This window comes from Rhamphochromis sp. 'chilingali', assembly GCF_963969265.1.
Source record: "Rhamphochromis sp. 'chilingali' genome assembly, chromosome: 11".
Classification (NCBI taxonomy): domain Eukaryota; kingdom Metazoa; phylum Chordata; class Actinopteri; order Cichliformes; family Cichlidae; genus Rhamphochromis; species Rhamphochromis sp. 'chilingali'.
Window position 1 is genome coordinate 33,891,408 of NC_137938.1, and position 22,967 is coordinate 33,914,374.

Sequence of the window (22,967 nt, forward strand, 5' to 3'; positions counted from 1 at the left end):
TTTATAATTGTAACATCAAATCAGACTAAATGTTTATTTTTTTAGATTGATAAATATAAAAAACATATTTGTTAACTTTAAGAGTAAAGAGAGAAACTATCTGTATTTCTTAATTGCAAATGGCACCAAATTGTATTCAAACTGAGCCACACTTATGGAGCTCCACAATTCTTTTCCTGGTGTTTTGGTTGATATCTCTTAATTTTCCCATGTCAAAGAAACAGGCTCTGTGTTTTGCCTTATATGCATCCACAGCTGTGCCACCAATTTACTCACATGGACTCTACTAACCTATCAGAAGCTTCTTCAGCTCAGAATGGAATCATCTGGTTTTCTTATTAATTAACAAACTTAGTGTATATGTACTCTTAAATTTGATGAAAGTGATAAAAAATAGAAGCTCTGTCTCTCTTTATTCTGACATTTAACTAATTCAAAAGATATTTCAATATTTATCTAAAACAAAAGTTTACTCTAAATTGATGTTGTACAGTAAAAATGTTTTATGTTTTCTCCCTAAAGTGTATGTAAATATCTGGTTACAAATGTGAATATCCTGCTGTGTACTGAAATCCCTCTTGTTTTGCATAGAAATATACTGAACAACCTACAAAGCATAATATATAAAATAACATTTACCTGAGTTTTTTCTTTGAAAGAAGCCTCTAATGTCCATTCTTATATTTCAGTACATAACTGAAACCGATTTAGTCGGGGAGGGTAAGAACTGAAAATATGAAATAAACACACGTAAGATAAGACTCTATTAAAAAAAAAAAAAAAAAGCATTTGTTCGGCTTTTCATTTCGCCATTTGTTGATTCACTTGAAGAGCAAGTAACGTAATATTGGTCAAGTGATCAGTTTGATATCAATCTTTCGTGATTCACCGTCATTTGTACGGTATGAATGGTTTGCTTTGGTACCTGGTCAAACTTAAGCTCTCCTTAGTATGGCTGGCTCCGTTACTCCAACAGCGCACTCACAGGCACAAGAGCACACACGCCCCCTCGCTCAGTTGCTTAGTGCCTGAGCTCGGATCATACCAATATCAGGGGGGATTCACGCACAGTCGTAAATTCCCACTGTGTGCATTATGTGCTTCGAATATTGTGTGTACTTTTTGTTTTATACAGTTGTCAGCCAGGCATCTAACTATGAAAAAATTACACTCCAAAAGACCCCGGGCTTCTGACAAAACAACCCGGGCTTAAGCCCAGTAAGCCACCCCCACGCTCCGCCCCTGGTTTCATCCCCGCAGGAGCTCTGTGACCCGGCCTCGATTCAAGGCTGAAGATCGGAGAGAAAAACTAAATTTCCATCCGTGTGATTTGTCTCCATTCAACTTTTATAGTCTGTACATATTATTTAATGTATAAAATATAACATTTAGTGCCATTGAAAATCGCCCTAACACTTAAAGTGCACAGAGCGACACCTAGTGGTAAAACAGTGTCCTATATTGCCACCATAGAAATCATTTAATAATTCAAAATTACCAGAGCACGTGTTTAAATTGAGGGGCTTTATAAAAAAAATTAAATAAAAAGCATTATTTTATGTTTATGTTTCAGTCACAAAACTGGTGTTCTCCCCACTTCATAATGAGCACGTTTTCTCATAATAAATCCATCTTACTCTTCAATATCACAGGTTTATTAAGTGACTTTGTACATTACAAATGAAAAATAAAATTAAAAATACAGAGATGGAGTACATAGCCAAAGCAAAATGTGATGTTGACTCTTCATTTCCCACTGATGGTTTCCGCAGAGTAACTGAAATAACATGTGGGCTGTTTTTATTTTATTTTTTTCTATGTGTCCAGAATCACTGTTAATATTTGGAAGTGTTTTTCTTTAACAGTGGACACGCAGCTGTCAAGTCTCTGAGGATTTTTCTAAACATACAAAAGTTATTACTTCAGCTGGCTCGGTATATATAAAAATAAACTAAAGTGAAATGTAACACTTATGACAATATAAATGGTGGTCCGAGACTAGTGAACATAGCTAAACACACAAGAAAAAGAAAGCTTTATATTTCAGGAAAAAAAAAAAGAAGCTTTAGCCATTTTTTGTTATCTATAAAAAGGCCCAAGGTGCATTTTCTCGTGTTTTCTACCGACAGTGTTTCGTTCTAGCCTGCTGCGCTGATGGGACGAGGGTTACAGGTTTAACAGGTACACTCAAAACCAAAACAAAACAAAGGATTCGTTAATGCCTTGTCCTTTTCTTACTTTGATACACATTTGAAGGTCAGGTTAAATGTTCATATACGTTAACTTTTCCTGTAAACAAGCATTTCAACAGAAACTGATTGTACTTGTGGGTATTTGTAGGGATGAACCGATTGTGAAACTGCGGGCTAACACAGATGTTTAAAGGTTGGGGAAATTTGGCCGCCATTTATAAAGATTATTGGTATATATTCCATATTCAGCATTTCATTATCATTCTCTAACGATTTATTCAGCACAAAATTAAAGCAAAAGATAAACATTGGCGCGGCCCCCGGTAAATGATAAATCTACACACACCAGTCATTTAAAAGCAACCTTGGGAAGAAAGAAAGCAGCCGATTTGGGGGTGGAGAACAGTATTTAGTATAACAATAATAACATCAACAATAATAATAATAATAATTAAAATAATATGGAAAGTAAACATTCCTTGAGGATGATGAAGAAGATAATGGCTGTTCTTAGGCAGCCAGGGGGCTCTGCAGAGGCTGTTCTGGCCTTACATGCAGACCCCCCCCAGGCCCCCTCACACACCCACAAATGCCCCCAGTGCGCCCTCTAGCAGCTGGGAGCAGGAGCACAGCTGTGCTGGCAGACAGAGCAGGGACAGAAGAAGAGGGGGAGGAGAGCGGGGAGAAGAGGGGAGGATAGAGGAAGATTGGGAGGAGGTGGGGTAACATCAGAGCCACACACTGGTGTCCTGACTGGCAACATTGGCAAACATAAATTTCTCGAGTGGCGGTGGTCCTGCCGACTGTCCTTAAAAGATCTTGCCTTTCTTTTTGTTTTTCTCCAGGGTCCTGAAGAAGAGGGGAAAAGTCAGTGACACTTGTTCTACAAACACTTCATGTTTATTTATATATGTAGGTTATAACTGTGTAAAACAACAAACACCACTTCATTTGATGATTGCTGAATCTTTAACAACACTGTTCAAAGTTCTTGACGCTCTGACGGAGGCTCTGTCTGCTGTGATGTGAGCCGATAAAGAAGAAACAATAAACCCATTCATATCACAACTGAGTTACCTCCCTTGCCCAATTTATCCAAATCACATTTCAAGTAAAATTATCAAATAATATACAAGCTCGAAGCTCAAAGCCTGGTTTAGAGCAGGAGTGGGCAGTTAATTTTCCCAAAGAGCTACATGAGAAACTGGGAATGTTGAGCGCCTGAACTCAGTTCTACTCAATATTAATTTTATCCCTTTATAAACTTGCACTGGTGGCCCCTTGGGAAAATTAACCCCTGGTTTAGAAGAATGAGAACCTTTGGCTGGTTCAGCTGGCTAAAGTCCATTTTCATTTTTGGCAGAATAAACAGTCTTTAGTGGGGGTGGGCGATATAAACAATATAAATTTGGCCAACGATAGAGATTTTGACTATATCGCGCTATCGCATGTTGATGACGTCATCAAGCTGCGCCTGTTTTGGTCGAAAGCATGGCAGCGGCTAAAACCATTATCATCTGCAAATTATGCCGGGCGACAGTCATAGCAAAGAGATGAAGCACTTTTGAAATATGGGGAAGGCCAAAAACTGCGCTTCCTCCACTTCCGTAACATTGATTCATTAATGTTGAATTCTCTCGCGGCTGCTCTATTCCCATGTTGTTGCAGTATATTAATAACTAACCTCGTATTGTGGATGAATAATCTCAGTTGTTCTCCTGACTGAAGTTTGGCCCGTGTATAGCACCCTGCTATGCGATTGCATTTGTCCCTGACCACCAGAATCCCTCACGTTAAATTTTATCGAGTGGAAAAAAAAACTTGGCGTTCATCCTCCAGCTTCACTGTGATAATGTTATGCTAACATAGCTGTGTCGCTAGCAATCACGTAGCACATCATTATATACCAGGTAGTCCAACTTCAGTAACCCTGCAAACGCCACTGCTGTTTAGTTTTCTGTCTTCATTTATGTTGGAAGTGGTAGCAGAGCTGTACGTTTTAATTAGTTTCAAAAATCTCTCAGTCAGAACATGGTATAAAATGTTTGGGTGTAAACCAGCGAGCTAACTTCCTGTTAACTTTTAACTCCGTTAAATTTAATAAATTCTGTTTTCATGGACGCATGGATGTTAAACTTAATTGTTACACCCGTTAAAGCAGCAACGCTGATGATTTAATTAAAGATGAAAGAATTTAGACCGTTTTTAACTCTTAGTGTTCGTTTGACTTTGGGATCTGAAGTAAACGGAGTAATGGACCCAGTGTTGCCAACTCCTCAGTAAGGAAAATCGCTATCCGGTTGTTCAGTCTGACGTCACTAGCTGTGTCTGGGTCTAAACTCCGCTGCAGCTCCATATATCAAACGATCACTATGGCATTACTGAGAGTTGAAAAACTGTCTAAAGTCTTTCATCTTTAATAAAATGATCAGCGTTCTGCTCTACCAGGTGTAACAATTGAGTTTAACATCCAGGCATCCATGAAAACGGAATTTATGACATTTAACGGAGTTAGAAGTTAGCAGGAAGTTAGCTCGCTAGCTTCTATCTAAATACAATATAGCGTGTCCTGACTGCGGGGTTTTGGAAACAAATTAAAACGTACAGCTCTGTTATCACTTCCAGCATAAATGAAGACAGAAAACTAAACAGCAGTGACGTTTGTAGGGTTACTGAAGTTGGGCTAGCTGGTATATAATGATGTGCTACGTGACCGCTAGCGACACAGCTATGTTAGCATAATATAAACAAGCTAACTTTTTTTCCACTCGATAAAAGTTATCGTGAGTGTTCTCGGTGGTCAGGAACAAATGTAATCGCATGGCAGGATGCTGTAAAAGGACCAAACTTCAGCCAGGAGAACAACTGAGATAATCCATCCACAATACGAGGTTAGTCATTCATATACTGCTGGATGGGCTGTGCTGTAGTTACTTCCTAAGGTTTTAAAAACTGAGCTTCAATAAATGATTAGCGGTAATAAAAGCCGAGGGAGGTCAACAGGGATCACTGACTGTTTTAGGAGCTTTTTGAGATCAAATAGAAGAAAATACATGACATTAAACATGTTAACAACACAAAAGCCATATTAAACGCAGACTACTTTAGACCCAGAAGTAGGATTCGTCGCGTCATCACTGAACAACCGGATTGGTTGTCCTAAAAGTCGCTAGAAGTCGCTAAATGACGTCATCGCCTAATTTGCTTAATTGTAACCTATGTTGTTGAGAGAGAAATAACATCGTGGAAGAGACATCGAGTAAAAAAACGTCCTAAATGCATTTAGAGTTTATTTAGAACTACAAATTAAATTTCTTTTAGCAATTATTGTTTTTTTTAATGTCACAATTCCAACCCTGCTCCTTTACCTGGGCTTGGACCGGCAAAAGTGACCCAAAATAGGCACTCTGGTGGAGTTACTTTGTGTGTGTGTGTTTATAAGTAGTTTTAAACCTTGTGATCCACAAAACAGCATAAGAGTAAAAGAGTAAAAGAAGAACTGACTGCGTTACAGCACCCGCTGCTTGTTGAGAGTAAAAGCTATACGCTTGTCTTTTTTTTTAGCGACTTTGTTTTTTTTTTTTTTTTAGAAAAAAAGTCGCTAAGGTGTCTGAAAACTCGCTAAATATAGCGACAAAGTCGCTAAGGTGGCAACACTGAATGGACCCAGATTACTCCACGAAGCTCCTCACTACGGCAGCCGTAATGCTCTGACAATCCATCAAGCAGTGCAGCTTACCAAAGTTGTACTAAAAAAAATTTATACAGATTTTTGCACGCCAAAATTGATTCGAGGTCAGTAGGCACAACCAGAATTCATACATAAGGCACACTCTCGATTTTTGAGAAAATTAAAGGATTTTAAGTGTGCCTTATAGTGTGGAAAATACGTTATACAGAAGAAAAGAATATATCGTGATATATATCGTTACTGCACATGCTTCAAATTATATTGCGATATGAATTTTAGGCCATATCGCCCAGCCCTAGTCTTAGGCTGCTTTTTTTTTTTTAAGCTACCACTTACCAAAATTATTGACCATACATGATACTGTTGGTACCTTCTCAAAAATCCTAAGTGTTATGCTATTTTTTTCAATGTTGTGAAACATTGTCAACAATCGTTTTTGTACTTATTGCCTTTTTACTGATGTGTCATTTTAAGGGTGTGGTCCTGCATGGGTCCATAGTCTTCTGTTTAGAGGATTATAATGGAAATTTGGCCACTGTGGAGACTACAGTGATCCATTCACATGCAGTCCATGTCCAGGGACTGAAACAACCACAGTCGAGCTCACCGTGACGAGGAAGAAGAACGAAAACAACTAGGATCAAATAAACATTGACGAGTTTCATTCATCTACACAGAAGTTCTTTCAACATTATATCTTATGTTTTTTTCTTTTTTGCTGTTGCAAAGTAAAAGGACTAACAGCACAAACACAGCAGCAGACAGCCACATGTGCACATGAATTTATTACAGAGCGAGAAAACCTTTATACTGTGCACATTAGGTAAAGTAGTTAAACTTCATTAGAAAGGAAGTTAAGACATAGGAAGCTGCCTCCAAGTCCACTGTGTTTACAACACAGTGAACTGCATCTACCCTCAGCCAAAAATACCATAGAGTGCAACCCTGCTAAATACCCTAAATGGCACAAAAAAAAATTTACATTCATACAACAATCTCACTCACTACACCACATTTCACTGAAGCAAAAAAACACTGCTGCAGCTTTTTTATGCTCCTGTTAGATGGTTTGCTTCCGTTTTGTTGTTTGGCCCTGAAGCTGACACACTTCCTGATAAACACACACAGCATAAAGGCTGAATCCAATCAAGTATTTAGAGGGCTGGGAGTCTGAAAAATAAACAGCATGCAGTGTAATGCAGAATCTAAGAAAATGAAAAGACATAACCCACTAATCTATTTATTCCCCAACCCTGCAATGTGTGATGCATGCACAAACTTTGCATAAAGCTGAACCACAGGGTGTGACTATGATGATGCATATATACACGATCTGAGCCCCGGTGTGTGTGCTGTACCTGGTGGCCTCCATCTGCTGCTGTTGCAGGCGCTGGTGGGTCTCCCAGTTTGCCCTTTCTTCCTCGAACACGCGTCTCTTGTCTTCCAACTCCTTGTGCTGAGCATCCAGGTTTTTTTTCATTTGTTCATGACGCCGTTGAAGCTAATAACAGAACAGAGGACGCTGTAAGCACTTTGGACTGAAGGCAGTGGCACACATGCAGGAAATAAGCCGAGTGCTGCACACACAGAAATGTGAACTGCCACTTTATCTGTGTTCCTGATACAGGCTCAGTTACACAGAAGGAGAATGAATAATCCTATAAAGAGACAATCATAGTGTCAAAGTGAGACCACGTTTTTATATTTTAATTCTTAATGTTTTCGAGCTTATGGCTAAATTTCAGTTTAGTGGCAGCTTAACACTCACAGGAGAGAAAAACACAGCTGATTAAAGAGAGAAAGAAATGAGCTGAAACTTTAACCTCGAGGGAAATTGGACAGCGAATGATCCTGAAAATCATCAGAAGCTCAATTAAAATTTTATTAGTCTGAAGGTTTATTTATAACTTTGACTCCAACTTCTATTTAAATTACAGTGACAGATTAATTATGTAGAATATTTAATCTAACACAAAAAAGTGATGTAATTTAAATACTTTTAAGATATCAACTAGGGATGTAGCCTCAGACTACACTCTGCTATTTAATTAAAGTTTTTATATTTATATATTTATAAAGCACCAATTCCCAACACCAATCACCACATGGTGATTTAAATTTTAAAGGTAAAGAGCAGCACTTAACAACAGTGGTGGAAGATCTCCCAAAGCTATTTGGGGTGGAAGGGTGAAAGAGAAGAGTAAAAAGGACGAGACACAAAGCCACAGTAGTAAAGAGAAGGAAGAGGAGGTTCTCAGTGTATCACAGGAAGTTCCAAACTAGGAGCTGGTTCCACCTGATACCTGAAGGTGCTGGCTTTTAGTAAACCTTTTAGAAACTTTAGGAACCACAAGTAAGTCTGCATTTTAAGAGCGAAGTGCTCTGATGGGACAAATGTTGAGGTCTGTAAGGTATCACAGGAACTGATCACTGAGGACTTCAGTGAGACAGAGGCTGGATGAAGGATTGACTGACATCCTCTCAACTGAGCAAATTCTCAAATAACCACTGGTGTTGTATTAATGAGACAACAAGTGCTACATCAACACCAGTCGGTGTTTGCATTTCACATATAAACCGCAAACGGGACACATCTTTTAAAACATGACTTATAGCCCGTGCTATAGAGGGCGTTGCATTTACATTTTGGTGCTGGTGAAACTGAGCTGTTCATGGAGGACTTTGAGCTAATAAAGACTTTAGAGAAATGCAGAAGAGAGAGGAGACTTAAGAACTGAATCCAAGTCTCAATACGTACTGTCAGAGATATGAAATGAAGGAAAATAAACATTTGTCTACACTGGTAGAATATTATCTACTTTATTAACATTATGAGCTCACTAAGTTTTGAGGATGACTCAAAGACAGAATTGGTATATTTTAATAACATTTGGTCTAATAACAGTTTTATAACTATCTGGAGCCAGTCTCCTGTCAGTAGCAGTTTGTATTAAACTGGATGTGAAGGCTATTATCTCTTCAAACATTCAAACATCTGCTTTCTAAACATTGTTTTGGGAGACGTAGGAATAAAACCTGCGTGCAAAAGAGCAACGTTCATGTGCACATGAGTTCCCCTCACACGTCTAACCGCTGAAACACGTCAGCATAAGAGGAAGGAAGGAGCCCAGACAGGCAACTTCACTGCTGCATGAATTGCAGAATTCATTAGCCTGTGTGTTTTACCTCTGCTTCAGAGTCTTTGAGCTTCTGCACTTTTTCCTTGACTTTCATCTCGAAAACCTGCTCCATCTCCATCTCCATCTTCTTCATCTTAGCCACATGCTCTCGTCTCTCTTCCTCCATCTGGGCCAGAGGACTCCTGTACAGGAAGCACGCGAAAACATGCACAAACAGAAATTTAGACGTGAACTACAGAATGTGACTAGCATCATCCTACTTATCAGTATATTCAGTATTACTAATGTTTCTAATCAGTAGAATGACTTAATTATGTGAGCTTTTTTAGTCAGTTTTGTCTGCAAATTAAAGTCTCATTTCAGCATTTCCTTTCCTCCAGATACTACTGCATGCAGGCTGGAACATCACAGAGAGAGAAGCAGGACAATGCTTGAAATGTAACCATGAGATGCATCAGTTTGGATCAAACCTTAAAAGTAATTTTATTAGAACTAAATTTGTCGTCTGCTGAGCTCACAGAAACAATAAATCTATACAGCACATTTTCATAACTACAAGGAAATCTCGTTACAGTATTATTCCCTTTTTTCCAAACAAAAACAACAGGAGGGAGAAAAATAGAGGCACAGGTGAAGATTTAGGAATGGAGGATCCCAGGCTGCGACAAGAACATGAAAGCAACCACAAACCAATTTTGGGAACCAGAGGAGGGATCCAAAAGTTAATGCAAGGAACCTGTGACCACTGACAGCGAGTGGAGGTGGATTAACATTAGTAAAGCTCACCAGGCTGGTTTGTTGCAGTGTAAGTGAACAGAGACCTGTCATGAAGAATGTGGAGCGGTTACCTGAGCTTACCCGATTTTTTTTTTTTTGTCATTTTTGTAAACATTTTCTATGTTTAAGTGTTGTTTTTCCCAGGGAGGCTAAACAAATCTGAAGGGGGAAAACAAACACCACCCCCCCCCCCTCCACACACACACAAAACGTGTGCTAGTGGATGCTAGGTTCTTGCTTCTTCACGTTTTTAATATTCTTCATTTAAAAAGTAGTTTCACACGGCAGCAGGAGAAGCTTTGGTGTTTGATTTGAAATCATCAGCTCTCAGCTGGCACAAGTTAGTTTCACATTTTTCTTAATTTGAATTTACTTATTTAAAAAAGGGGCAGCAGGTATATTGTTGCATCAACGTCCACCTTCGTTGTAGCATTTGTGTCACATACCGGTACTAATTATGTAACAGGATGCAGGGCCTTGTTTCTATGATGACAACCACACACATTAGGTGCTACTCAAGAAAACCAGTCGATCAGAGCCGAGCCGAGCCGATCAGAGTAGGTACTAATGGAAAAGGGGCTTTAATGAACATATTCATGTAAATATGTTTTTTTTCCCCCAGTCCTGCTGAAGCAGATTAGCAGATTAGTTTGGAGAGTTAAAAGTCTTTAAAACTTTAAATCTTAATAGAAATGGTTTTCTCAACTCTTTAAGCCTGATACTTTCTATATTTAGTCATCATGCATGCCGCCTAACACAAATCAACATAACTTAGACATAAGTCCGGTTTTGACAAACTTTAAAATGCTAGGCTGATTGAGTGAGTCAGGTTTTATAATTCTGGTCAGGTGATAGATTGATTTTCAAAGTATCGCCAAAAAGTTGATTCTGTTCATCTGGACGTAGCGTTTTGTGGGAGAAACGTTTCGTCACTCATCCAAGTGACTTCTTCAGTCTCAGATTTTCAAAGTAGACTACTCGTAAAGAAAGGCAACAGGCTGCCAGAGATATTTTTGTTTCGCATACCTGTCTGCCTCATTTCAAGAGCACGCTATAATTAGAACATTTTCAAAGCTTCACCTGCTGTCAGACTGTCCTTTCCGACAAGGAAGTGAAACTGTTACACTCCACCAGCTTATGTGGACTAAAAGCTAAACACCCAACACGAACATCTGTGGGCTGAGGTAGACTGTCTACAGTTACAAAGCATCTGCCGGCTGGTACTGTGAGAATAAATGCAGATGTCTGTTACTGTCTGCATACTATTCTGCTAATATATTTAAATAAATAGGCACACAATAAAACATTTCTGCGACAGAACAAGAAGTGTTCCAGATTTATGTTTGCAGAGTGGCACACATGCACCAGTCAGACTACTTTCATATCTGGTGTAGCCAGTTTTATGTGTTACAGAGGAAGTGTAATGCCCGTTTATCTAGTACACCAGATGTTTTCAAACTGTAGGGTCACTTAAGGTGGAGTACGGATGATAAAACTAAGGTGAATATGTGCAATTTTTATCGGGAGAATAAACAACAGTTTGCTGGTGTTATCGTACTAACCTTCATTTTTTTACTAAAATTAAAATTTGTAGTTAAATTGCTAATATTTACAACAATTGTGCAGTGTAAACCTTTATTTCTGTCTTCTAAAAGTATTAAATAAGTGAAAATAATTGCTTAAGTTGCTAATGTCAGCTAAAGTGATATATTGCCCAGTACTGGTAACCGCTTAAAACATCTCATGCGCAGGTCTCTGCTGCTAATCCAAGCAGCAGCAGCAGGTGGAGGCAGCAGTGACTATATAGAAGTGGAAAAATTGTCGATTGGAAAAATTGAAAGCATCACAGTCCTGGCTGGTAAACTATGTTGACCAGGAGGTGAGACCGTTCACAGTTTTCCTCCTCAAAACCTTTACTGAGGAAAAAGTAGGCGGGGGCAGACCAAAGTCAACAAGGGGGATAGAAACCACCCAAATACAGCCGGAGAGGAGAGGAGAGGAAGGATGTGAAGATGAAGATGTTATAGGTCTCAAAAATACTGAAAAAAAAATTGACTTACATTCCATCAACTGTGTCAAGTCTAAAAAACAAAAAACAAAACAAAAACACAACCAAACACACAGACACACACACACACACACACACACACAAAGCATGCAATGATGAGATCATGCACTAAAATAAAACAACACTTATTAGTTTGTGACTGAAGCTATTTTTCACTGCAAAATGGAAAAAAAAAGTGTGGAAAAAATAAGTGTCAGCTTTGTGAGCTGCGTGTCAGACACACTCAGCCGTCGGTCAAATGTTTAGCTGTGTGTTAGCATCAGCAACATGGAGCTAGAGTTTTAGCAGTGTGTGTTAGCCATTTGCTTATGAATGTATTAATGACAATTAATCATTGTGTTTTGAATCCAAGCTTGAAATCAGTGGAAAATTAGTAGAGTGATAAACTACAATTAAAAAAAACAACAACACATCAGTATTTTTCACAAATTGCGATCACAAGGTTCAGTGAAAGAAGTCATCCTCCAGCTTTGTCTTTCCCTGTTGCCTGGAACCAATATACTTAAATAAAATAAGGATATGATTACATAATGTGATAACACAGCCATCTGCAGTCTCCTATGTGGCAAATGTTCATCCCACTGCTTTCAGAAATCTATTCCACTTAAGTTAACACATGCAAATTTGAAAAATTAAGCTTATGGTAAAGTCCAAAACACATGAAATATCAAAAAGTATGCATGAAATGGGTTCAACACAAAACTGCAACACATTCTGCAACATCAGAATCAGCAGAAATCAACTTGATTCTATTAACTTAATTAAAATACACTATCTACACTGTGTGTGCTCTAAACATACAATGCTTTCTGGTATACCCTTCCTTCAGTGCTACGCATTAGCTTCATTATATGTGATACTAAATCCAGAAGGCTTTAAAATTTAGGTTGAAAAACGCAGCTGTTACTCGGGCAGTTAAACAGCAGAGGTAACCTCAACCCCTTTAGCTACAATTGATGTGTCTAGTGCCTTTTGTCTAGGACTTACTTGGTGGACAGCTGTCCTTTAGCCTTGTTGTTGTCCACTCCATTGTAGGTGACAGCGGCCAGCTTCCTGCTGCGATAGTTTTCATAATGGACATTGTTTGTCACGTCTTTCAGGTCCTGCATGTGAGTTCTGGGGTGGAAAAAGAAGAATATATATACTTTAACTGCGCTTCGAGTTATACTATTTTTTTTAAATGTTCTTAATGATAATCGTAGTTACTTTGAAAAACGTGCAACATTATCAGTTGAGGATGAACTGGCTTAAACTGCAGCTGGTGATGCAGAAGATCACCAGAGCAGAAAGGGGACATACATTGTATGTACATACATTAGCTGCAGTCTAAACTGGTAGGCTGGATCCAATTTTTTTATATCCAACTAAACCTTAAATGTTAAATGGAAAAAAAAAAAAAAAAAAAAAAAAAAAAAAGGTTTTTGAGGAACACAAAAACCAACTTAAATGATATAGGGCCTCAGGAAATGTCTTTAGTTACAGTCTTAGTCACTGTGGTGAAATACCCTGGAGAGACTTTTGTGCAGGTGTTTAACGAGACTGGGAACTTTTAACATTTTAAACCACTACTTAAAAAAAACAACAACAAAAAAACCCCACTACAAACAATTAAAAATAGATCTTTAAAAACTGAGGTAAACACGAAAACCATCTAGTCAATCAAAAATTCAAAACAAAATTACAAAAACAGGTAATGGTGGAAAAATGATACATTAACTATCTGAACCCCGGGTTAACCCCATACCCGTGTGAGACAAGATTCTCTCTGCGAAAGCAACTAAGTGAAACTGATATTACACCAGTGTGCCTGGCAAGGGAAACATGAGATGGGACAGGCCAGAACGGAACTTTCAAAATAAGACCGGGCTGGTTGTCCAGTCACTGATTGTGTTCTTTGAAAAAGAATATTTGTTTTTTTTTTAGATTATGAAAATTTAAAAACACCAAAGCAATGCACTAATGAGTGATGTAATAAGGTCTATGGGTAGGAAACAAGGGTTATATCATGAGGTCTTTTTTATTCAGTACCTGATGAGCATATCCCTGAGGATGGTGAAGTCGCAGTGGTCACTGTTTTCAACTGTAATGAAAAGTAAGACATCAGTCAGTTATCAGGATAAATTTTTTTTACATAATCTTGTTTGTAGCTTAGACTCAAGTAACAGTTGCAGTCTAATCCAATAAACCATGCAGAGAAACATGCATGCACATGTTTCTAGGAACTCTGTCCCATCATAAGACTCTTTTCATTTGCTTAGATGCATTTATTACACATTCTGTCTCTTACCTTCTGCAACCCCCCAGGGGTACTGTCTCCCTCTAACTCTCTTGCTGTTCACTTCGATGATGGTGTTGCTGCCTACCACAGCTAGTGGCAACTTGTCCTAGCAAAAAACAAAGCATTTACCCTCAATGATTTTTTTTTTGTTTAAGTATTTCAAGTATATGAACCTGTGGTTACAACACACTAGAAGACACTTACTTTTATTTTTTTGACCAATCTGTTCTCCTCCTCGTCATCCGTCTCAGGAAACTCATAAATCTTTATTTTATGTTCCTGGATTTCCCTCATGATCTATCAGGAGGAAAGAAGGCCGTTAAGTCATTCTGACAGACAAGAAAATGGTTAAACAAGAGGTCAGGGTGTCATTTGTAATGTGTCTGTTCAGAGGACGGTTTATATTGGTAACTGTAACATTTTGTGGGGGGGGGGAGGGATTCCAAGCAGGTGAGTGTTACGGTAAGTTGTCTTTGACACCAGCTACATTTGGACACTACATAGAAACGCAGTGCTAAATTTAGCTCTCTGCAATACCACCTTGTTTTTGTATTCACTGACAAATGCAACACCAAACATGGTGTTTTCTACTCTATTATCATTCGGCATCAGTCATGCCAATGACCACAAGGGAATTTAAAATAAATAAATAAAGGAGCCTCTGACATAGTTGTTCTGCAGGACTTTGCAGCTGTGGAAACCACTGACCTGCTTCTTAAACTGCTGGCATTCCTCAGGGGTGAGAGTGTCTGCTTTAGCGATGAGGGGGATCACATTCACTTTCTCATGCAACCGTTTCATAAACTCGATGTCGAGGGGCTTCAGTCTGCAGAGATCAAAATACAGCTTTACATTTCATTGAAATAATGCCAGACGTTTACAGACACATTGACTCAGTGCAGCACATTAAAGCATAAAATAAACTGCCAAACTACTGTTGTGTGTACTCCTCGCTATATATAGAAGCTACTAGGATAGTTGAGGGCAGACTGGTTTTTGACTACGGCTTCTTGATCGGCTCTTTTGTAGACTAGATAAGTTGAGCTAAACTAAATATAGAACTCCTTTACACCTTATGTTTGTAATATCTGGGAATATGACCTCTCAGTCATGGGGAGGCATTGCTATTTTTGGTTGTTTATGAGCTGGAGAAATACCACAGTACCTTTGGATTTCACTTTGTATTTTATTATCAAACACAATCATGTCTTCTATTGATTCTTTGAGGTTAAAGTCTAAATGTGCCTTGAAATAGAATATGATGCTTTAAGATAAGACTGATATCATGTGGTTATGCAGGCTTGTATACAACACAGTGCTGCTCTTAAACTCTTTGAGACAATCTGCAATGATGCAATGCAGCAATGAAAAGCTACCTAATTGAGTCCATTTCATAAAGGAAGTTCGTATGGGTGAAAACACACAGGTAATCTCTGACTTTGATAATACATTAAACAATGCAGACAGTTTATTGGCACATGCTGAGTGATAATTTAGCGACTTCACACACACACAAAGATCACAGAATTCACGCATTAAATTCCTGAAAACAGGGTCCGAAGGTGTGGAGTTTTCCCAACTTTGACTCCACACAAAATAACCACAGGAATTTCAGTCCATCAACGCCCTCTGTGATTTAACACCAGTCTGGCTAAGCTAAACGTGTCCCAGATTTATCTCTTTACTGAGAAGAAAATAATGTGGAACCCAGACAGACATATTTCCCACACTGTCTTGTACAAATATTGTTACATATTTTATCAAAGAAAGGGAGGGAGAAAGGAAATCATAAGTGGTACAGCATTAGCAAAACTGGTATTGAAATAAGTTCATTTTAATGAATACATTTCAAAAGCTAAATAATTCTGCTAAACATCAGGGTTAAATCGTGTTAAATAATCAAGAGCTCAAAGAAGACCAGAATAACTGATCTTGTGCTGTGCTGATAAAAGTATTTTTTAACCCAATATTTGTCATTCATGTCTCTGAAGAAAAATTAAGGCATGACTATAATTCAGGATGCGTTCTTTGTGCGATTCTGGGACTTTACAGATGTATAAATCCTAATGCTAATATCCTTTTAAGTTTTTGCAATTTTTTGGGTAATTTATTCTGAATCATTTCCAGGGAGACCTTATCTTAAAAAAAATAAGCATTTAGCTTGCACAAAATCAGTCTGACAAAACAAACAGCCAATCAGATAAAAGAAAACATGTCAACTTATGCAAATGTCAGCCAATACAAATATGTAGCCAGTCAGCGTTTCCCTAAAACTAACCAACAGAAAAATAGATGGATGGAAAAAAAATTCAGTTTTATGTTAATAATGTAATGTACTCGCATTTATAAAGTGCTTTTCTAGTCTTACTGACCACTCAAGGTTCTTCAGACTACAAGACGCATTTTTAACTACATATTGAAAAGCACATTATTCTGTCACTCTATCCAGCTCACATCCAGGGACAATTTAGAATCGCCAGTTAACCTAAAATGTATGTCTTTGGATTTATGGAGGAAACCACTCTGCCCGCACACGCGCCACAGGGAAAAAACAGGCAAGCTCCACACAGAAAGGCCCCAGCACTAACTGCTACGCCACACACGTCACCAATGATGCAGGAAAGGATTTAAATATACTGACACAATTATGTAAAGGTATCATGTAAATTAATATTGATAATATGACCTAGATTTAATATTATACATAATTCATGCATTAGTGCAATTTGGATCCAAAAAAAATTGTGGTAAAAATTGAAGGATGGAAATGTTACCATTATATTAACTGCTATTCATCATTGACCGACCACCCTTGGTACAAATTACACTTTGCACTTTGTTAAAGAGAGCGATTCTGCTTTACTACCACAATGGCAGGAAACTGTTCGCACCTACAGTACACACCACAGAAGAGACTCTGCTGTTAACTTAAACCCTGCACTGTCCACATCACTTTATACACTATTACAGTGAGTCACTTTTATGTCATCTGACATCTGCTGTGCTTGTTTTCTTCCTATATTTAGTTACTTTGTACCCACTCTGTAACACTGCTTGCTAAAAATCTAATAGCTGCAAAAAAAAAAAAAAAAAAAAAAAAAAAAAAAAAAAATCAATAGCATCCTACAGCAAAATCCACAACCACTCAAGTTTCCCTTGTATTTTAAATAAAGTCTTCCTGGATGCTAATCTTGCAATACTTTGAAGTCTTGAACTGAATTCAGTGATTTATGAGACTTTTCTAGACCTGCAGATAACCTTGACGTCACATCAGCCAGGGTTTAGCTGCGGGGGTTGTGAATGCCAGAGCATATCACAATGTTGGAGGTCATTGTGCGGCTGTGTGAGAGCAGTCAGCTCTGTTATGAAGGGGTGCTCTGTGAGTGTGCAGTTGTGTTTATGCCAGAGCATACGCTGCCCATCCTCAAGGATAAAAGTAAAGCTTGTGTGAGTACAGATCGCGGGCTTGTACAAACACAATGTCTCACAGAAAGCAGATGAGGACACAAAGGAGGACAGAGCCTGGTTCACGGCTTACAGTAGGTCATGATCAGCAGATTGAAAGGCATGTGAGTAAGCAGCGATATTTGCATATTAATGAAATCTGCAAAGCCACACAGCAGACACAATAAGGTCAACAGATGTGACAGAGAGCAACCATTCACTTTAAAAGGAATAAAACCAACTCGTGCATTTAAATACATTTTTAAGAGGTTTTTATCTTGTTCCCCCCCGAGGGCAGGAAATAACCACTAGAGTTTCTCACGTTCACTACTCTCACACTTTCTCATCTTTAACCAACATGCATCATCCATGACACGTAGACACACATAGAAAAAAGGCCATATGAGCACACCAGCCTGTTATAGAAGACATGGTAGCTTATGAATGATAAACATTATAATTAAAATTCCACAGTCATCTTTTTGTCATCAGTATCATCTGCCGGGCATTGAGCCAGCGTCTCAGTATTGCTTAGAACCCCCACACACTTATTTCTCCTTTTAACAGGCCCACTTTTAACCCTTATTTTGCAAGTCAGGCTGACTCAGTCTCACATTATCACTCACAACAACAGCTGGGGGTGGGGGTGGGGGAGTCTAGTTGTAGGAGAAAAATAATGTCAAGATATGAATTTACTGCAGAAATTTAAGCAGTCCAACATGACTACCGCTCAATGCTGTTAGTTTCAGAAGCAGTACGCACATCTAGCACCTCCGTGAAAGCCATATTAAGTGAAAATGCTCAGGGAGGAAATGCTACACTACCGACCGTTCTCTGAATTTTCCAGGCTGCACAATGATCTCAACCAGCAACCTTTTCTTCCACTCACAACCCTGCTTCACTGACCTTTGAGGCACTACTGACCCTTCATTTCCCTCCTTACACTATTTCCTCTCACTGTTCACCCTTCCCCTTACTACCTTTTCCCTTTTCCAGTCCAATGCTTTTCATCCGCTAACTTCAAACCCAACAATCATGTGGCAGTTTAAGAGGTTAATTCTCTCTGGATATGCTTGTAGTAGCATTGTATAGTGTTAAAAGAGGTTCTTGATAACAGTTGTCTTTAACGGAATCTGTGTCCTAGACTCACCCATGTCCTGAAGGGGCAATGAAGTAAAGGCAGCAGTGGATTCGGCTGTCGGGCATCTGCCTTCTATTCACTCGAGATTCTGAGTTGAGGTAATCCTCGAATTTGCTGTCAATGTGGTCGATGACTGGCTGCCAGCTGTGTAATACAAATTACAGCTTCAGTTAAGTTATTGCTGGGTCTTTGTTTCTTAACAGGGAAACATTTCACTAGTGGACTCGAGTGACAAAGGTGCACATAAACCATTTTATGATTATTCCTTGGATAAAAGCTGTTTCAGCAGGAATGTATCACTTTTTAAGATAGGTCAATTAGATTGCTCTTTATAAATAATCACACAGGTATAATCAGGTATAAGTGGACTTTAGGAGTCTGAAATTGCCAAGAACTGTTTTCTTTCCCCCTTCTATCTCATTTGTTATTTTCAAAATGACAGGGTCATCAGACCAGCTTTTATCATGTCCTGTCCAAGTTGTATGTGGCAAAATGTAATGAAGTTAAAGGATCATATTTAACAAGTGTGTCTATAAAACAACTCTGGAGTCTTTGGTCTGTCATGATAAATGTGTCACTACAATTATCTGATGTTCTACATTATATATAAGTCAAAGAAGTGTGAAGAAGTTTTTGAGGTGTATATTTCACCTCCCCATAGTGAGAAATAGATATTAAGAATAAAAAGTTGATCAAGTGGTTTAAATAGGTGACATTTATTAATGTGATTCTGGCAGATAATGGGATTTTTCACAATAATGAGCCAAAAAGACAAACATACAAAGCACTTTAATCCACTTTTGAATTCTGCGGAACTGCTTCACCCTTCTTCTGAATCAGGAATGTCAGAGAGTAGCTTTGATATTTTAAGGATTACAAATGAAGGTGGTGGTGACCCTTACCAATTACTATTATCGACAGCATCTCCAAACCCTGGGGTGTCAACTATTGTAAGCAGCAGCTGGACACCGCCTTCCTTTATTAAAACTTTCGACTGCTCCACCTGTCAACGAAGAAAGAATGACAGGAATGCTAAGTTTTACTTCTCCCATAAACTGCGCCTTTGAAACCAAACCTGTTTAGTAGGTAATGAAAACACAGTATGGAAGGAGTGGTGTAAAATGATCGTCACGTTAAGGTAAGTGTATCTAAGATTTCAAAACTCATACAGAAAATATTTGGCAATGGGCAGCATGTAGCAACATGCCTTCACATATTGTGCTATTGATAACTATTCTGAAAAACCAGAAAGGCTTTGAAGCAAGAGTCACACAGCACTTTAGGCTTTTAGGATCTAGGACGGTGTTTTGTAATCAAGGAAGATTAACATGAAGTCATGTGGTCAGCTGACGGAAAGTCTGACTTGTTCAAACAATTGTGAGAATAATTTCACAAACTGGGAGAAAAATTTAAAAATAACAAAACCTTTTCAACACCCCATGACTCTCCCCAGCTTCCAATATTCAGATACATTTCATGATGACAAACACCATAGTAAAAATCTTTTTTTTTTTTTCTTAATTGCTCAATCTGCATGGCATACATTCAGGCTTTTAAGACTTTTTAGTGTAGTATTTTAATATCCCATTTTGTTTAGAAAAAAAACGTTACATGCATCACCCCCAAAAAGCTGCCTGGTACTAAATAATAGCAGAGTCTGACAGTGATCCTTCAGCTTTACCACGTCTATCACATATAGGACAATGAATGAAAATATCTAAATTTAATCTCGTGTTTATTATCAGTACCTCTCTGGATAAAGCGGTCCCAATGATAACTGCAATATTTAAACAATAAAAACTCAAATTATCTGGAGTGGAACATTTTCTTTAACATCTGATTCAGGTCTGCTGCCACAAGGACAGATAAAGAAAAACTTTTATACCACAACACCTGTACTGCTTAAAGATAAAGTGATATTATTTCAGCCCAGCACATGCTGTTGCAGGTTTAACTGATTTTAAAAGAGATATTTTTGTCAGTGTGTACCTGCACAGTCTTTTTGATTCTGTGTGATGGTCCAGGATACTCTGCTGAATACAGGTCTGTTAGGAACAGAGAGTTGATCAATGTGGACTTGCCCAGTCCAGACTCACCTGTAAAAAACAAAACAAAAAAAAACCCCAAAACAAAACACAGTGAGATTGTGAGACACAGTATCACTCAGAATAAGAGCTTTAAAATCACTTGTAACACAGCTATACAAAGTCTACTGCTGGCATCTTCCACACAAGAAAAGACCATGTGTCTAACTGGGGATGCAAGTAACATTTGCCCAAGACATTGATCCATTTGGGTTACCAGTTAAAAGGCTAAGAAAACAACATGAACAATGGCTCTTGTTATGTGCAGCTGGCTGGCTGTGGAGTCCGGGAGACTTCTCATGCTTGGTTTTCCATTGTGCATCCAGTGTCCAAGCTCCCAGAGAAAAGGATCATTAGTGGAAACGACCACTGGCACTGCCCGACTTTGCTGATGGCCATAAGTCAATATTTAACGAGCCACCATTTATGCCAGAGCTACAAGCAAAGGGTAATGTGTGGAGCTCGTACTGTGTCATCGGTTTGTTGTACATTTTATCACCGTACGCAACAATGAGCGAGAAACTGCGATCTGAATGCCTGACAAGCCTGTGAAATGAGCTGCTGAACAGGTTGTTGGGTCATGTGATTTTATGAGGCATGCAGAGATCTGCCAGCCAGCCAGCCACCGGTGGTGATGCCATCTCAATTTCTCCTTGTGCTTCCCTTTATCTTTTATCCTTGACTCCTATCACACCGCGCTGGTGACGCATTGCGTTGTATGTGAACAGCACTGCAGGGACATGTGGGCTCGCAGCTAGTTGGAGCCAAGAAAAGCTGAGTGTGAGTGTGTCCGTGAAAGCGGGTGATACCATAAAAACAATAGCCACCATTTAAGCAACAGAAAGCCCAGAGGACCTCCTCTTCTTTCCTTGTTGCAAAGCCATTTGTTTAATCTTTTCAGCAATTATCCCCAAAATGAAGATATTTGTTACAAACAGAGCGAAGCATTCACAGCCCCCAGAGGCCCACTTGGTCACTATCCAACAGCAATAGAAGTGATGGGGGAGCAAAAGTGATCTTCTACTTCAACTATCTAATAACAACATTTAAGAGACAGCTCACTAACAGGTTTGAACATTTATTAGCAGCAATAATTAAAGAAAACTGTGCATTGTTAATGCAACGAGAGACGTCACTCTCGTAGCATTAACAACGCAGAGTTTTCTTTACTGGCTTTACTTAGATGCATGCTGGGTATGAATTCTCTTGGTCCCACCACAGGAAATGGCTTTGACCCTAGGATACACTGTCCCTCCAAATACGGCCTCATCAGCCAAGGAGGATCTTGGCACAGCGTCAACCACCACATCCGAGCGCTGTAAAAGAATGTCTGCATTTCTGATTCGCTGAGTGCACTTTTAGATAACTCCAACCCAAATGCTTCTTTGCTGAGAGACAGTGTCAAAGATCTGACATCGAGATGAATTCGAACAGGAATGCAATCTGCGCCCCTCCTCTTTGACTCAGCAATTAACACTACAAAGCTGGGGGTCTGTCCCTTGTGTATAAATATGGCTGTGTATACACACACAAACCCGTCTCTCTCTCTAAAATAAACCACACAGTGAAGGATGTTAAAATGCCAACCGCAAAGAATACAATGAAATGATTCAAACAAAACAAGGGAAAACTTGAGTGGCGAGCAGCGTGTGTTCTTACCCACGACCATCAGGGTGAACTCAAAGCCCCTCTTCACCGACTTCCTATAGACTTGATTCGGGAGGCTTGCAAAGCCAACATATCCTTCTAGGTTCTTCTGTTGCTGTAAGAAAGTTAAAAAAAATTAAACCACAAAGAAATCTAATTTTCTAAAGTGTAAAACAAAAAGTCATGAACAAACTATGTTGCCTGAATTGAAACGGACTCTCCACTGTGTTGGATTAAGAAGAAAAAGTATATTCTCACATCTTTATTATGCAACTGATTAAGTTTACACTGAAAGTATTCAGAAGCCACAATATTCAAGATGTGTTATAAATTTAAACCATAAAGCCCAGAATGGAGCTGTACACATACACATCACCCTTATCGCTCATGGCTTGAACCATACTCATATACCTTAATACAAAACAACAATACATACTCTAAAATTAACTCTAGTCAACAGGGCATGACACAGACTCTAAAACAAAAAACTCTCTCTAAAGCTATA

At 38.7% G+C, this 22,967-nt stretch overlaps 1 protein-coding gene across 2 annotated transcripts; it reads right to left on the reverse strand.

Annotated features, from left to right (window-relative positions):
* Positions 1 to 1,639: 1,639 nt before the first annotated feature.
* septin7b (septin 7b) lies at positions 1,640 to 22,596 on the reverse strand. 2 transcript variants are annotated; one of them, XM_080896232.1, is made up of 13 exons: positions 22,475 to 22,596; positions 20,721 to 20,827; positions 19,634 to 19,734; positions 18,741 to 18,875; positions 14,855 to 14,972; positions 14,351 to 14,443; positions 14,156 to 14,252; positions 13,897 to 13,948; positions 12,856 to 12,984; positions 11,861 to 11,881; positions 9,070 to 9,205; positions 7,242 to 7,384; positions 1,640 to 3,041 (listed from the first exon to the last, which is right to left on the reverse strand). In XM_080896232.1, exons 1-13 carry the CDS (start codon positions 22,482 to 22,484, stop codon positions 3,002 to 3,004), a joined length of 1,182 nt encoding a protein of 393 aa, XP_080752358.1. In that variant the 5' UTR covers positions 22,485 to 22,596; the 3' UTR covers positions 1,640 to 3,001. The 2 variants fall into 2 exon arrangements, with proteins under 2 accessions (XP_080752358.1, XP_080752359.1); XM_080896233.1 differs by lacking the exon at positions 11,861 to 11,881.
* Between the last annotated feature and the right edge of the window lie 371 nt (positions 22,597 to 22,967).